Genomic DNA, 17,916 nt, shown 5'->3' with positions numbered 1-17,916 from the left:
GATCCCAGTGGCTTGCATTTTCTCCAACATGACAGTACGATTTTGCAAGAGTTGCAACTGGTATGCAAGTTTCCACCTTACTTAGACTGATGTCAAAAATCAAATCTACTTAATCTACTCCTCCATAACATGGCCCAGATACTCATCACATGAGGGATGGCATTTGGGGACTTTCAAATTCCCACAGCTTTTAGGGACCCCATGAAGACTTCGATCAGTCTTGCCATCATGTGGCTACTTTAGCATTAGATTGAGTTTTGTCCCTAAAAGATGACTACTCATCAGCTGGTCTCTGAAGATTCTGGGGCCTACTTGGGTCCCCCAGTCAATTTTGTCATTTTAGTTATGGACCTGCCTTTTTTAGGAAGAAGCAATATAATCATCTTTAAAGTTAGTTTTATAAAGAAAATAGGCTTACATATTATCCACCACAACTACCCCTCTTGGTATTTCATTAAGTTGGATGCTGGTGAGTTTGTACAATGCTACAAACTTCTAACAGAAACAGCCACTTTTTTTTTTAACTTTCTTTTCAGCTTTATTAAGATATAATTGACATATAACATTGTGTAAGTTTAAGGTGTTCAACATGATGATTTGATACACATATACGTTGCAAAATGATTACCACAATAAGGTTACTTAACAGCTCCATCACCTCAAATAATTACTGTTTTTATATGTGTGGTGAAAAAAATTAAGATCTACTCTCAGCAACTTTCAAGTATATAGTATCGTGTTATTAACTATAATCACCATGCTGCACGTTAGATCCCCAGAACTTATTCCTCTTATAACGGGAAATTTGTACCCTTTGACCAACATCTACCTATTTCCCCTACCCCCAGCCCCTGGCAATCACCACTCTACTTTATTTCTATGAGTTCAGCTTTTTTAGATTCCACATATAAGTGAGATCATACAGTATTTGTCTTTATCTGTCTGACTTATTTCACTTAGCAGAATGGTCTCAAGGTCCTTCCATGTCATGATGTCCTTCTTTTTGTGGCTGAATAATATATATATATGTATGTATATATACATACATATATATATATATATACATACATATATATACACACCACATTTTCTTTATCCATTCATCTGCTGATGGGCACTTAGGTTGAAGAACGGTCATTTTTTAATGCACAACTCAACCCACTCACTCACCTTGCAAAGGCTCTAGCATTGATACTTAATCTATCTCTACAACATCCCTCCCACTTTACGATGATATTCTACCTCCCACAACACTTAAGTTTCATCCACTAAGTCCCTTAGCACTATTTTGCTAAGAAATATTTTAATGACTTTGGCTGGACTGTACATCTAGCTCAGTTGTAAATTATGTAAAGTTTAAAAAAATCCTGGATGGCCTCTAAAATGTGACAAAGTGCTAAGTCCCACTCTCAGGATGGTAGAGAAAGATCAGTGGAACCCACAAATTCAGGGAAGGTCATCTCTCCGGTGAAAGAAAAGTTTCTCACTTTTTGAGGTCCTTCTCACCAATCTTTTCCAACCTAGATTCCAAATATACCTTTAACTCTATTGGATATTTAAGTGTTCCCAACGTAGTATAGAGCCAGAAGATTAGGAGTTGTGACATCATTTATCTAATACCGTCCTTTTTAGTACAAAAGGGGGAATTTAGCCTCAATACTTATGCTCTCTAACAAAGTTGGTTCACCTGAACAGCCCCTCATTGTTTCTCTCTCTTGATCTCTCTATTACTCCTCTTCTTTCTTTCAGGGTCTCCATCTCCTTCATAAGTGTGCTCCATGCTACCCCTTTCAAATAGAGTATAGACGCTCCACCTTGAATCTAACTTTGCATCTAGCAAACCCTCCCTCTGCCCAGGTTTTTGCTGGCTCCATCCTGGAGATGGATGAGTTATGGCCCTGTAGTAGGTGAGGACAATGATGGGTCTTCAGTCACCTTTAGTCTCTCCCAAGCAACAAGGGTTGTGGCTTGTATTCTCCCTGGATTACATGGAGATCAACACACTTTACTTTTGGGACCTGTTGCTCCCTACATCCATACCATAACCATTCTGCCTGCCACTCTGCTTTTGTTCTCAATGTCTACTTTTGGCTCTTCTCCTCGATACCTATGACCATTCTATTCCTAGGTCTTTTTCAAAGATCCCACCCATCTCTTCCATTGAATCATGGCTCCTGAACATTCATTTGAGCACAGCTTCACCTGCAACTTTGCTTTAGGAAATATTCCTTTTTCCATAACTATTCCTAAGATATTCTTGCCCTTGTAATTCCCAGGACTTCCCAAAGAAGACAATAATTTTGATTAAAAATAAATTAAACTGTTGTAATGCAGATAACTATTGAACCAACGCATATTCATTGAAAAAGACTAAGAAATCTGGAGAAGAAAATTAAAAAGGCTTTAGGGAAAAAAAAAACCTGAAAACTATCTTCTGGGATTCCTTTTTTCTTTATTAATAGTCTTAACTTTGACAGCTACCCAGAGGACTTTAGAATCATTGGGGAGAACTTTCATACAATGTGTCTTATTGACTTGCACTAGTAACCCATTTGATCACTCTACTTTGGAGACATGGCTAGGATGGTTTGGAATTCAATTAATGAAAATCAGGCATGGATTCATTAGAGGAAGAAACTGTATTTTCTCGCAAAATAAAGTGTAAGTTATTAAGAAGTATTAGCTCTTTTTAATTGACTCAAATTTGTATTTTCATCCAGAGATAAGTGAAACATTCTCTCCTTTATTTCCATTTCTTCTCTCCAGCATTCCATTCTCTCTCAGTCTTCCTTTCTATAAGAAGACAAATTTTAAGTACGTGTTATCATTCTGGGGAGGGTGGGAGGGATGCTTAATGGTAGGTATGCTTGCTTCCTGCCAGGTGCTGTGCTAACGTCTGTGAATACAAAGATAAGTAAAATCCAAACCCTGCTTCTCAAAGAACTCACAATCTATCTAGAGAATCTGATATCTATATATCATTTTATAATCTTATTCAATGTTGTTAGTACTCACATAGAGTTTTACATAAAGTGCTATAGAAGAATAAGTAAGGGAATAGTTGATTTTGCTAGGGAGGTTTAGAAAGGTGTCACAGAAACTAAATTGTAAATGGTGCAGAAATATGGAAAGTGGTTTGTGGTAGGGCATATCTTGAACCACCACTACTTAGGGTTGGCCTTTGGGCTTGAGGTATGACTGATCCTAGAAGGAACCATCAGTTAGATGCTGTCAGGGACAGAAGGCAAAACAGGAATGAAAGCAGAGTCTCAAGGAGGCTGTCAGCAGAGATCATCTCTAACTGGGTGTGCCAATCCTGGTTTGGTCCAAGCGTTGGAATCAAGGCAATTGATGTCATATGCAGAGTTGGAACTTTCATGCGATTTCATCTGAAAACCAAACAAAAAAGAGTAGAAACGAAGCACACATGCTAACCTGACTGTCAGAACTAGGGCAGGCAGATGGGCACCAGCCATCCAACTAAAGTATAACTTAGTGTTTCTCAAAAAGCACGAGTGAAAGAAAGGGGCTAAATTACCTGTTTTCTCAAGAGGCAAATCCTCTAAGAAGTCATCTGCAGCCCGTAACATCTGCCTCAGCACAGAGAGGATCAGAATGTCCTTTAATGGGTTCAGCTGGCACTCTGAAGCATAATTTTCAACCATCAAAATATTAGAAATAGGAATGTTTAGCATTTTGTTGACATTCATTATCTGTGAAAAAACAAATTTAATAAGCATGAGTCTTATATCTGAAATTTGACTGAATTTAAACATAATTCAAGAAAGAGACCAAAAAAGCAATAGCTTGATAAACTCCCTCCCGAATATAATTGTAATTCAGATAATTATTGTTTTGAAGTGGGTAAACTTGAATTAACTGGGCAATTGATCCGTTTCTTCATTACTTGTAAGTACGTAGTGTAAGCACACACATACACACAGTATGACACTGTTACAATAATATCTGGTTACAAACAGTATTCCTTACCTGGCTTTGAGAAGTTGTAGATTGATTCATGTTTAAAAAGTCATCTTGAAGAACTTCATCATAATTATTCACTTTAGTAAGCAAGGCTACATATGCTATACCTATAACAAGTAGATAAATCAGTTATTTTATGTCATAAATAGCAATGTGTCAACAAGGGTAATTAAATATGTATGAAAGCAGCTCTCTGTAGGCTGATTTTAAGATTTGGAGAATGAAATATCCCCAGTAAACCTCAATATGGAATCTGAAGTTTATCTAATAGAAAAAAATGATCTTTTCTCCTAAAGTGAGAGATGGTTTCTAAATGCAACTAAATTCACACTTAGTTGCAATTATCTACTGTTCCATTCAAATACTGTGTTTTAAAGTGGTCAAGGGGGGGAAATGTGGTGGCTGGACCTTGGGAACTAAAAAAGAACCCCAAGAAAGAGAGAAAATGAGAAGGATTGTATATGAACATATATAAAAGCAAAGTATACTGATTTCACAGTTCTACTAAGGACCTCTTGCCTTCTCCCTCCAACCACAGAGACCAGATGAGTAAATCACACTCACCAGCTAACAGAATCAAAGTTCTGCTTCACTAACAACTGCTTTCCCAGGAAAAAATATAAAATTGAGATTTCCAAAATCTGGTCAAGGACATCCCTGAGACTATTTAACCAGAGCTTTTAATATTTCCCCCTAACAGAAATCTTGTGTTTGTGAGTCTTATTACTAAATGATTGCCTTTACGATCTTCTCTTCCTTCAACTCCCAGAGAAACAACTAGCAAAGTTGGCCAATTAACACCCGGCCTCTGGTAGAGGGCAGTTCTCAACTGACATGTAATTTTTTTCAACTTCTGTTACAAGGTAACTTTTCTCTTTCAAAATTAATGCAATGTCTTCTTAAAGGTCCTAAGTCAGTACAGTTAGATGCATTAAGCGTTGCCACCCAGTATGGTGTGTAGCCATATGTCCGTGAAAAGCTCATTTCATATCTTGGCCCTTCCGTAACTAAGTCTTATCCCAAACCCACCATAATTTTAGAGCTGTTAAATCTTTATATATGCTTATATATTTACAGTGAGTATATCTAATGTTTATTACAATCTTTAGATGCAGAACTATTGTTCCCATTTTATAGAAGAGGAAAATGAAGTTCAGTGCACTTAACTTTCTCGAGATCAAAATTTATGATTATTAAAAAATCTAGGTTTAGGGGCCGGCCCGGTGGCGCAAGCGGTTAAGTGCGCGCGCTCCGCTGCGGCGGCCCGGGGTTCGCTGGTTCGGATCCCGGGCGCGCACCGACGCACTGCTTGGCAGGCCATGCTGTGGCGGCGTCCCATATAGAGTGGAGGAAGATGGGCACGGATGTTAGCCCAGGGCCGTCTTCCTCAGCAAAAAAAAAAAAAGAGGAGGATTGGCGGATGTTAGCACAGGGCTGATCTCCTCACAAAAAAACAAACAAACAAAAAAAAAAAAAAACAAAAAAAATCTAGGTTTACTTAACCACTAAGACCATGCTCAGTACATTAAATAGCACAGATTTTTCAGAACCTTAATATAAGCTGTCTTCATATTGATACTAAACAATGAGGCTTTAGAGTATAAATGCCCAAACAATTCTTTACACTAGACGTTTTTAGAAGTTTAATGAGAGGACTTCCAGTTCTGGACCAAATGGAGTAGACACACATTTTCTTATTTTTCCTGCTAAGTACAGCTAAAAACACTGAAGATTCTGCACAAATCAGATGCAAATATTGAAAGGTGGGAGAGAAGGCGGCAGACTGGCTAGGGACCTTGGGCCCCAAGGAACACTGTGGCGGGGGGGGGGTGTTCTCTAGGGTTTCCTCTTACTTCATATATCCCATATTGGCTGCTGGAGACGCCTGCAACTAGGAAACGCCAACTGGAGCTGGTGACAAGAAAAGAAAGGAACGGAAAGGAAATGGCAGAGCGGAAAGGAAAGGGAAGAGAAGAGAAGGGGAGGGAAGGGAAGGGAAAGAAGGAAGGGGAGGGACCGGAAGGAAAGCGAAGGGAAGGGAAGAAAGGAAGGGAACAGAAGGGAAAGGGGAAGAGAAGAAAGTCTGTTCTCTCTAGCCAAAGCATGAGAAAAGGTGCAACCTAGACAGACATAAAACTTTCAGACAACAGCCACACTATCCCATCCAAACACCACAGAAATAATCTCAGTCCCACTCCTGGAAGTGTCTCTTCCCGTCTCCAACCTCCACCCCTTCCAGGACAGTATCATAGAAGAAGGACAAGTATGAAGCCAGGACTTTTATACCTGCACTGTGCTAGGTCCCCCTTGATGGTGACAATGAAGGCTACTTGGGGATCCCAGATATCCACTGCAACCGACAGTAACGAGGTACCTCTCTTCTTCTCTACCAGTGTCAGAGGAAGCCAAGCGAGAAACTGAAACTTTAACCGCCATTCACCCAGCCTTAAGGAGGCTCCTACTTCCCTGTGGTATCAGTGAAGGCCATATGGGGAGTAATAACAAAGTGCTTCCCCCCAAGAGGTGTCAAACAAGGCCTAGCGGGGAACCTGTACTTTCACTCCCACAAGCACAGTGTCGAAAAGCTCTGCTAAAACACAAAGTCTTGTAGTTAATACCCAAATATCCAAGATATAATCAAAAATCACTTATACCAAAAACCGAGAATATCTAATCTAATTGACATTTGTAGAACATGGCACCAAAAATCAGCAGCATACATATTATTTTCAAGCACTCATGGAACATTTACCAAGACATACTACATCCTGAGCCATCAATCGAACTTCAAAAAATTTTAAAGAATTTAAATCAGAGTGTCTCCTTTGACCACAATGGAATCAAACTAGAAGTCAATAACAGAATGGTAACAGAAAAAACTCTAAGCACATGAAAGCTAAACAATACACTCTAAACAATTCATGAGTCAAAGAGGAAGTCTCAAAGGAAATAAAAAATATGTTAAACTGGATGATAATGAAAACACAACATATCAAAATTTGTGGGACATAACTAAAGCAGTGCTGACAGGAAAATATGTAGCACTCAATGCTTATAATAGACAAGAGGAAAAGTCAAAAATCAATAATCTAAATTCCCACCTCAAGAAACTAGAAAAAAGAAGACCAAATTATACCCAAATCACAGAGATGAAAGAAATCATAAATAGCAGACATCAATAAATAAATTGAAAACACACAATCTAAAATATCAATGAAACAAAAATATGGTTCCTAAAAAATATAAATAAAATTGACAAACCTTTAGAAATACTGACGAATAAAAATGAAAGAAAAGACACAAATCACCAATAACAGGAACGACAGAGGGGATATCCTGATAGACCCCACAGACATAAAAAGGATAATCAAGAATGCTGTGAACTCTACACACAAAAATTTGACAACTTAGTGTAACAGACTAAAACTAAAAACTATAAACTACCACAACTTACCTAATATGAAATAGATAATTTTAATAGCTCTATAACTACTATAAAATTTAACTTTTGGTTTTAAAAACTCCTGAAAAAGAAATCTCCAGGCCCAGATGGCTCCATTGGAGAATTCTACCAAACATTTAAAAAAAAAATTAAGATCATGGGGCCTGCCGGTGGCGTAGCAGTTAAGTGTGCATTCTCCGCTGCAGCAGCCCAAAGGTTCGCAAGTTCGGATCCCGGGCACGCACTGATGCACCACTTGTCAAGCCATGCTGTGGCGGCATCCCATATAAAGTAGAGGAAGATGGGCACAGATGTTAGCCCAGGGCCAGTCTTCCTCAGCAAAAAGAGGAGGATTGGCATTGGATGTTAGCTCAGGGCTGATCTTCCTCACACACACAAAAAATGAAATTAACCTCAATACTACACAATATCTTCCAGAAAATGGAAGAGGAAGGAACACTTCTCAGCTCATTTTATGAATTCAGTATTACCCTGATACCAAAACTTTACAAAGACAGTAGGGGAAAAAAAAAGAAAACTACAGACCAATATCCCTCATAAATATAGATGCAAAAATTCTTAATAAAATATTATCACATAGAATTCAGCAATATATAAAAAAATATATGCCGTGAATACATGAGTTTTATTCTAAGGAGACAAGGATGACTCAAGATTCAAAAATCAATCAATGTAATTAATCATAATAACAAGATAAAAAGGAAAAAATCCCATGATCATATCAATCTATGGAAAAAGACTATTTGACAAAATTCAATACCTATTCAGGATTAAAAAAGAAAAAACCTCTCAGAGAACTAGGAATAATGAATAATTTCCTCAACTTGATAAAGTACAACTATAAAAAACCCATGGCTAACATCATAATGGGGAAACACTGAACACTTTCCCGTCTTAGATCAGAAGTAAGACATGAGTGTCCGCTCTCATCACTGTTATTCAACATAGTCCTGGAAGTCCTAGCCAGGACAGTAAGAAAAGAAAAGGAAATGAAAGGCAGACAAATTGAAAAGGAAGAAATTGTCCCTATTTGAGATGGCATGAAAATCTCTGTGAATCAAGAAAAATTTTCCCAGGACGAGTAAGTGAGTTCAGTAAGGTCACAGGAAATAGGATCTACATACAAAAGTCTACTGTAAATTTTATACTAGCAATAAGCGTGTGGAAACCAAAATTATAAATATGATAGCATTTATAAGCATTCAAAAAAAGTAAATACTCAGGTGTAAATCTAATAAAACATGTATAGGACTTGGATGCTGAAAACTGCAGAGCACTGATGAAAGAAATCAAAGGTGTAAATAAAGGGAGAGACATAGTACATTCATGGATTGGAAGACTCAGCATAGGAAAGATGTCGATTCCCCCAAAATTGATTTACAGGTTTAATGTAATTACTACCAATATCTCATCAAGATTTTCTGTAGAAATAGACAAGGTAATTCTAAAATTCCCATGGAAATGCAAAGGAACTAGAAGAGCTAAAACAATTTTGACAAATAAGAATAAAGTAGGAGGAATCATTTTACTCAACTTAAGGCCTACTATGTTATTATAAGCTACAGTAATAAAAACTGTGTGGTATTGGTGGAGTTTATTCTCATGGATCAATGGAACAGAACAGAGAACTCAGAAATAGACACCACAAGTAAAGATAACTGATTTTTGACAATGAAGCACAAACAATTCAATGGAGAAATGATAGTCTTTTCAACAAATGGTGCTTGAGCTATTGGATATTAATAGGCAAAAATAAAATGAACTTTGACCTAAACCTCACATTTTATGCAGAAATTAATTCAAAATGGATCATATATTTAAATGTGAAACATAACACTATAAACTTTTTAGAAGAAAACATAGAAAAAATTGGGGTACCTAAAGCTTGGTGAAGAATTTTTAGACACAAATGAAAAGCATGATCCTTAAAAGAAAAAATTGATAAATTGGAGGTCACCAAAAGTTTTTAAATTTTGTTTTGTGAAAGGCTCTGTTAAGATAATGAAAAGACAGCTATGCACTGGGAGAAACTATTTGCAAACCATGTATCTGACAATTGACTCCTATCTAGAATTTATAGATCTCTTAAAAATCAATAGTAAAAAACCAAACAGTCCAATTATAGAAAATAGGCCAAAGGCATGAAGAGAAATTTCACCGAAGAAGATATACAGAAGCAAATAAGCACATGAAAAGGTGTTCAATGTAATTAGTCATCAGTGCAATGCAAATTAAGATCATGATGAGCTATCTCTGCACACCTATCAGAAGAGTTAACATTTTTACAAATAGCAATAATGCCAAATACTAACAAGAATGCAGAGAAACTGGATCTCTCATATATTGCTGGTGGGAATAAAAAATGTGGAATCATTCTGCAGAGTAGTTTGGTGGTTTCTTAAAAATTAAATATATACTTACCATAGCATCCAACAATCACAGTGCTGGAAAATTACCCCAGGAGAATGAAAACTTATGTCTACACAAAAAACTTGTACACCAATGTTCGTAGGAGCTTTATTTTCCAGAGCCCAAAACTGAAAGTAATCAAAATGTCCTTTGATAGAGAATGGTTAAACAAATTGTGGTATATCTATACCATGGAATACTACTCAATAATAAAAAAGAATGAACAATTGATACACACAACAACTTTGATGGACCTCAAAGAATATTAGGCTGAGTGAAAAAAGTCAGTCTCAAAAGGTGACATACTGTATGACTCCATTTATATAACATTGTCAAAATGGCAAAATTATGGAAATGGAGATTAGTGATTGCCAAGAATTAGAGATGGTGGGGGATTAGGGGGTACCATGAGGGAGATTTCTGTAGTGATGAAATCGTTATGTACATTGATCGCAATGGTGCTTCCACGAATCTAAACATGGTAAAATGACATAGAGCTACACATACACATTATAACAGTGTCAATTTCCTGGTTTTGATCTAGTCACATAATACGGCGAGGTGACTCCCCTATCAAGCCGCAGGAAAATCACGCATGACAAAAAACTATGGCCATTCTAATTCTTAAGGACTGAAGACTAGGATTTAGGGCCTTTCCTTCAGTCAAGCTGTGGATGATCTCTGCCTGCTCGTGCCACCAACCCACCTAGGGCTCAGGAAATTGGATGAAGGGTACATGGGACCTCTCCAGACTCTCCTTGCAACTTCCTGTGAATCTGTAATTACTTTAAAATAAAAACTTTTTGATAAATACAACGAGACTCACCGAAGTTTAATACTTCTTTGTGAATTTGTTTGAACTTCGCCACCATTTTAGAGGAGAGATTGTTGACAGAGTTGATATCTAAGACATAAGCCACACAGTGAATTCTGTCCTTCAGTGATGGAGAGGTGATGAAAGCAGGATGCCTGGGTGTAATTGGTTTATGGGGACTAAACTGTTATAGAGACATAAGGTAACATTTAGAGAGTTTCTGCTGAATTCTTTCAGACACAATTCATGCTTCAAACGTGACCACCACTACCCTCCAACCCAAAACTTTCCCTCCCCCTAGCTACTCCTTCCCAGATTAGTTAATAGTACTCCTTAACATACTTCTCCACTGCGAGCATAATGCCATTATACCTTTTTTTTTTTTCTTTTTGGTGGGGAAAGATTAGCCCTGAGCTAACATCTGTTGCCAATCCTCCTCTTTTTGCTGAGGAAGACTGGCCCTGGGCTAACATCCGTGCCCATCTCCCTCTACTTTATATGGGACGCCACCACAGCATGGCTTGATAAGCAGTGTGTTCGTCTGTGCCCGAGATCCAAACCTGCGAACCCCGGGGCTGCCAAAGCAGAGCTAGAGAACTTAACCACTATGCCACCGGGCTGGCCCCCCATTATATCTTTTTTACAGAAAAACCACCTCATTACTTTGGTAAAAATGATAATTATCCATAATTTACATTATCCATAACGAAAATATTTCAGAAAAGTGCAATTTTTTTTGAAAAGCTAACTTCAAATCCCAATCTCAAGAAAAACCTACCGTTAACATTTGTTACACACCATTTAAGATACCTCTCTAAGCATTTGCCTACTTAAATGGACTAATGGATGGAGAGAAAAGGAAAGAGAAAAATATATTGAAAATTCCATTTAAACTAAAATACTATGATGTCTTTTAATTTTACAGAAGAAACTAAAGTGAAACAGAAGAAATACCAAATTTCATGTTAATATCTCCTTCCCACAAGACAATAATCTTTCTAGGATTAAGAAAATACATTACAAACGTAGTAAGAGGCTGGATTCATTATTTTTAAACTATATGTTTCAGTGTTGGGCTGATTGACTCTCTGCTGTGAAAAAGGAAGGTGTTGGTATGTTCAAGATTTCTCCCATCTCTCTGCTCTGTTCCTTCTCCCTGTATCTTTATGTCTCCTTAGATTGTGAGCTCCATGAGGGTAAGAATTATGTTCTTATTCAATGATATGTTTCCAGTAACTAGCATAGTATATGGCACAAATTGGGTTTTTAATAAATGGTTTCCGAAGAAATGAGTACATAGTTAAGGTTTCCAATTCTCTTACATTAAATTCATTGATCAATTGAGGGGCAAAGGAAGTCACTGTTTTGAAACTGAGGCTGATCGTCTTACACCTAACCTCTAAAAGAAAAGTGATAATAATGGTTAACTTTTGGGAATTTAGAGTACATCATCTCATTTAATCTTCTCAGTCACTCTATGAGATGGGCATTATTATTACCTACATTTCACACATGAAAAAACTAAGACTTACATAGACTAGTATGTAACTTGCTTATGGGTATACATCTAATTAGTGGCAGAGACAACCTTTGGATCTAGGTGTTTAAGTAGTGTTTAAATAGTCAAGCCTAAGCACTTACAGTATAACATCACACATCAACAAAAAGTGGTTAATTGTTCAAATATTTTGTCTAAGTGATCAAAAAAGTGCAAGAGATTAAACGACTACTTTCCTGTTATTTCACATCATTGTAAACAGGGATATAAGCACAATCTCCCCCTGACCTTTTCTAGGAAACTCTATGAGTAGAATCCTGCCTTTTGGCTATATTTCTTAGTGCTACAGAACAGAAGAGCACTTACTGCACTTTCCTTACATGAATACTTGTTCATTTAAGACAGAGTAGTGTTGGTCAATGTTGAAACAACCTTATGACAGTTGAAACAGCTTTATTGGGTAAAAGTTCAACAAAAAGCATTGATGAAAATGATGTGAAATGTTTTGGAGATTGGAGAATTCCTACCTGGTATCTGTCTGGTACGCAGCCTTTTAAGATGTAGGGGATGTCATCCATGCACAATCCTACCCCCTCTTCCTCATCCAGCCCCATGGAATCACACAACACAAATGGCAGAGAGTTGCCATCTTTTCCATCTTTAAGAGAATATATCCTGTACTGTAAAACAAAACATATTAAGGGTAAAAGTTCATTCTTCAACTAGCATTCAAGACATGACAATAGGAAGCAACAGAAACTGGTTAATATTTTAACACTCTGGTCCTCAAAAATTTTGGTCTCCAGGTTACCTTCGACTCTTAAAAATTATTGAGGATCCCAAAGATATTTTATTTATGTGGGTTATTTCTATTGATATTTAACATATTAGAAATTAAAATTGAAAAAATTTTAAATATTTCTTAAATCATTTAAAAATACAATTATGGATCTATTACATGTTAACCTAAATAACATCATTATAAAAAAAAAGTATTTTACAAAAAAAATATTTTAAAAAAGTGGGATTGATTTACTTTTTGCAATTCTCTCTAATGCCTGGAGCTGGATTCTCATATCTGCCTCTGTAGTCAATCTGTTGTGATATGTTGTTTTGATTGAAGTATATGAAGAAAATCTGCCCTCACACATATGTAGAAAACGGAGGGAGTATTTAATTTAACAGCTTTCAGAGAATTGTGGATATTCCTTGTCAGTAATACATCAAAGCTCAACAAGTGATCATTTCTCAAAGGTTAGTTGCAATGTGAAACTGTGACATTTTTATCCTCTTACATTAAATTCATTGATCTGTCTTACACTTCGTATATATCTGTTATCCACGTGTGATTTTGTAATGACCGATGCATTGGTCATTTGAAAATATTCGTCTGCTTATCTGAATCTTCCAGATATTGGCACATTTCATTGTACAATATTAAAACATCATATTTGTTAATACCACCATTCGTCTCATCAGATAAGTCTTTAAGCGTTGGGAAGTTACCAAGCTCACAGTGGTGGATACAAGTTTCCCAAAATTCTGATTTTTTTTAAAAGCTCATATTCTATCATTGGCAACAAACACTGTTGGTTGTTTTTCTTGGAGTGATAGGCTCACTTTATGCGTTTTCCAAAAAATGTCTACCAAATATCCAAATATAAATAAGCAAGCGTGTCGGCTGTCTTTTCAATTAAAAATGACGTTACACGAGGAAAGTACAGCTCACAACTCAATCGCACCAACGTCTTTGCTTGACAGTCACCACCATACTTTGATATGCATTAGAAGCACTTTATATGCACTTCCCGTTTCATCACACAAAATATTAAAATGATGTGTATGCAAAATTTGAGTTTAAATAAAATCAACAATTGTTACTGATTCATTAAGGACATTCTTAAGTGAAACGCATTTTGTTCATTAGTTTTTACTGCAAGCTCAGGGGTAGGGAGGAATATAGTGACTACTAGCAGTGTTTGGTGACATTGCTTGATTTGTGCTAAGGTGCCAACAGGTAAAACTATGTTTGTATGATCAGTTCAAATGTCAAAAACTAGAAAAGGCAAAAAGCATCTTAGCATTACTATAAAAATAATTCTTAACTCACAGATCCCCTAAAAGGGTCCCAGGGGTCCACAAACCTCACTTTGAGAAGCACTACTTTAACAAACCTTCTTTCCTAGATAAATGCACTCAATCTGATCCCAAGAATATTTTTTGATCAGGAGAACTCTGAAAAATTTTTATTTATTGGTCAAATACATTTTCAACATAGGCACGAGGAAAGATTTGGGAAGAATCACAAAGAAAAGGGTCTCTCAGAGACACCAGACAACCCTTTAATCACAATTCTGCCATTCCAAACCAGGAAGTGGAGAACCACTCTATGACCTATTGTAATCTGTGATGGAGTCAAAAGCTCCCATTGGTCCATGAAATGCTTAGGAGTAATCCCATTGGAGATTTTGACCTAAGTGAATGGGAATAACTGGTGCCTCAACATGAAAGGAATTACACAAAGCATTAGAGTTACATGCTTAATTATATTGCAAAATTTCAAGATCAATACGCACATTCATAATTTCATTAACCATTAATTTGTTTCCTTTACAATTTCAATTCTTCAAAGAGAAGGGTCTCTGAGCAATAGAATATTCTGTTTCCCTCACAAATATTCTGTTCTATATTCCTTCAGTTTATATGGTATTTGCATTTCATGTGGAGTTCAAGATCTACATCTTCTTTTAAAACAATGCTTTGGAGTTTTCAACATAAAAGGAAGGGAGAGAAATTTTGTCCTGATAAGTACCTCTATTATAGTATCTATCACATTGAATAGTACTTATATGTTTATTGCCTACATTGGTCTCTGAGATCTCTGAGCAAAGGGACCAAGTATTATTTGTATTTAGGTCTCTATTGCCAACATAATATTTAGCAAACAGAAACATTTTAATCAATGCTTAGTGTATTGAATTGCTGTTGCAGTATCTTGCCTTGGCTTCTGAGACTAGGCTGATATATCAAAATAAAGCCACTCAGTTGGATAGAATCTGGTAGATAGAATGGCCAACATCAAAAAGCAAGATGTGATTCTTGAAAGTTCTAGAAAATTCTTTCAGTTATTAAATGTGAGACAAAACTAAAATGAGCCATCACTGTCTTATGCTAAATTTTGCACTGACAATGTACAACGTGTTCCCCACCAGAAGATAACAATATTAGGTTGTAGCAATCATAGAAAAACCCAGCTTGATTATGAAATTTTATATTCATTTTCTTTATTTTTTTTTTTTTTTTTTTTTTTTTTTTTTTTTTTTTTTTTTGTGAGGAGATCAGCCCTGAGCTAACATCCGCCAATCCTCCTCTTTTTTTTGCTGAGGAAGACGGCCCTGGGCTAACATCGGTGCCCATCTTCCTCCACTTTATATGGGACGCCGCCACAGCATGGCTTACCAAGCAGTGCGTCAGTGCGCGCCCGGGATCCGAACCAGCGAACCCCGGGCCGCCGCAGCGGAGCGCGCGCACTTAACTGCTTGCGCCACCGGGCCAGCCCCTTCTTTATTTTTTTTGTTTAATTGTATGATAACATTGACAAGCATAGAATGGAAGAGAGTTTCCAGATAAATGTTGCACCGTAATTTGTAGATCTTTAGAGTAACAGTTTAAAAAAGAATGTTAGTACTTATTTTCTTAAATATATTTGTTTACAAATAAGATACGGTTTGTAGGAGTATTGATAGATTTGCTCTTTGAAAGTTGACCCACCAAAGTGAATCGCTATTTTGGTTTTCATTATCATTTCTTACAGAATGGTCTTATATAATGGAAAATTATTGTATTACATAAATCTCATTATTTTATTATAAAAAAGACAAAATCATTTCAATCCAGGTAGAACCATGTGGGGAACGAATAAAAATATACATCAAATATAATGGACTTAGATTTCCACAAAGTTTTTTTTTTTTTTTTTAATTGATGTTTTAATGGTTTCTAACATTGTGAAATTTTGGGTTGTACATTTTTGTTTGTCCATCACCCCATATATGACTCCTTTCACCCCTTGTGCCCACCCCCCACCCCCACTGCCCGGGTAACCACAGTCCAGTTTTCTCTGTCCATGTGTTGGTTTATATTCCACATATGAGTGAGATCATACAGTGTTTGTCTTTCTCTTTCTGGCTTATTTCACTTAACATAATACGCTCCAGGCCCATCCATGTTGTTGCAAATGGGACAATTTTGTCTTTTTTTATGGCTGAGTAGTATTCCATTGTATATATATATACCACATTTTCTTAATCCAATCGTCAGTCGAGGGACACTTAGGTTGCTTCCACTTCTTGGCTATGGTGAATAATGCTGCAATGAACATAGGGGTGCATAAGCCTCTTTGGATTGTTGATTTCAGGTGCGTTGGATAGATTCCCAGTAGTGGGATGGCTGGATCATAGGGCATCTCTATTTTTAATTCTTTGAGGAATCTCCATACCGTTTTCCATAGAGGCTGCACCAATTTGCATTCCCACCAGCTGTGTATGAGGGTTCCTGTTTCTCCACATCCTCTCCAACATTTGTTGTTTTTTGTCTTGGTGATTATAGCCATTCTAACGGGCGTGAGGTGGTATCTTAGTGTTGTTTTGATTTGCATTTCCCTGATGATTAGTGATGTTGAGCATCTTTTCATGTGCCTATTGGCCATCTGTATATCTTCTTTGGAGAAGTGTCTGTTCATTTCCTCTGCCCATTTTTTGATCGGGTTGTTTGTTTTTTTGTTGTTCAATTGTGTGAGTTCTTTATATATTATGGAGATCAACCCCTTGTCAGATGTATGTTTTGCAAATATTCTCTCCCAGCTGGTTGGTTGTTTGTTCATCTTGATTCTGGTTTCATTTGTCTTATAAAAGCTCTTTAATCTGATAAAGTCCCACTTGTTTATTTTTTCTTTAGTTTCCCTAGTCTGGGTAGGCATGTCATCCGAAAAGATTCCTTTAAAACCAATGTCAAATAGTGTGTTGCCTATATTTTCTTCTATGAGTTTTATAGTTTCAGGTCTCACCTTCAGGTCTTTGATCCATTTTGAGTTAATTTTTGTGAATGGTGATAGCACATGGTCCACTTTCATTCTTTTGCATGTGGCTGTCCAGTTTTCCCAACACCATTTATTGAAGAGACTTTCCTTTCTCCATTGCATGTTCTTAGCACCTTTGTCGAAAATTAGCTGTCCGTATATGTGTGGTTTTATTTCTGGGCTTTCAATTCTGTTCCATTGATCTGTGTGTCTGTTTTTGTACCAGTACCATGCTGTTTTGATTACTATTGCTTTGTAGTATGTTTTGAAGTCAGGAATTGTGATGCCTCCTGCTTTGTTCTTTTTCTTTAGGATTTCTTTAGCTATTCGGGGTCTTTTGTTGCCCCATATAAATTTTAGTATTCTTTTTTCTATTTCTGTGAAGAATGTCATTGGGATTCTGATTGGGATTGCATTGAATCTGTAGATTGCTTTAGGTAATATAGACATTTTAACTATGTTTATTCTTCCAATCCACGTGCATGGGATATCTTTCCATTTCTTTATGTCATCGTGGATTTCCCTCAATAATGTCTTGTAGTTCTCATTGTATAGGTCCTTCACCTCCTTGGTAAGATTTATTCCTAGGTATTTTATTCTTTTTGATGCAATTGTAAATGGTATTATCTTTTTGAGCTCTCTTTCTGTTAGTTCATTATTAGCATATAGAA

General features: G+C 36.7%; 1 protein-coding gene across 3 annotated transcripts in view; it reads right to left on the bottom strand.

Moving 5' to 3' along the window:
* Window positions 1-1,055: 1,055 nt before the first annotated feature.
* IFI44L (interferon induced protein 44 like) overlaps window positions 1,056-17,916 on the bottom strand; it is a 31,891-nt gene continuing 15,030 nt past the window's right edge. For all 3 annotated transcript variants that reach the window (XM_058538367.1, XM_058538366.1, XM_058538368.1), the window contains 5 exons: window positions 12,696-12,848; window positions 10,683-10,854; window positions 3,991-4,091; window positions 3,539-3,713; window positions 1,056-3,389 (listed from right to left, as the gene is read on the bottom strand). In XM_058538367.1, the coding sequence (XP_058394350.1) occupies window positions 3,376-3,389; window positions 3,539-3,713; window positions 3,991-4,091; window positions 10,683-10,854; window positions 12,696-12,848 (615 nt within the window). In that variant the 3' untranslated portion in view covers window positions 1,056-3,375. The remainder of the gene's footprint in view (window positions 3,390-3,538; window positions 3,714-3,990; window positions 4,092-10,682; window positions 10,855-12,695; window positions 12,849-17,916) is intronic.

The sequence above is a fragment of the Diceros bicornis genome, chromosome 4, assembly GCF_020826845.1.
Source record: "Diceros bicornis minor isolate mBicDic1 chromosome 4, mDicBic1.mat.cur, whole genome shotgun sequence".
Lineage (NCBI taxonomy): Eukaryota > Metazoa > Chordata > Mammalia > Perissodactyla > Rhinocerotidae > Diceros > Diceros bicornis.
This window is presented reverse-complemented; position numbering and strand designations above follow the sequence as displayed.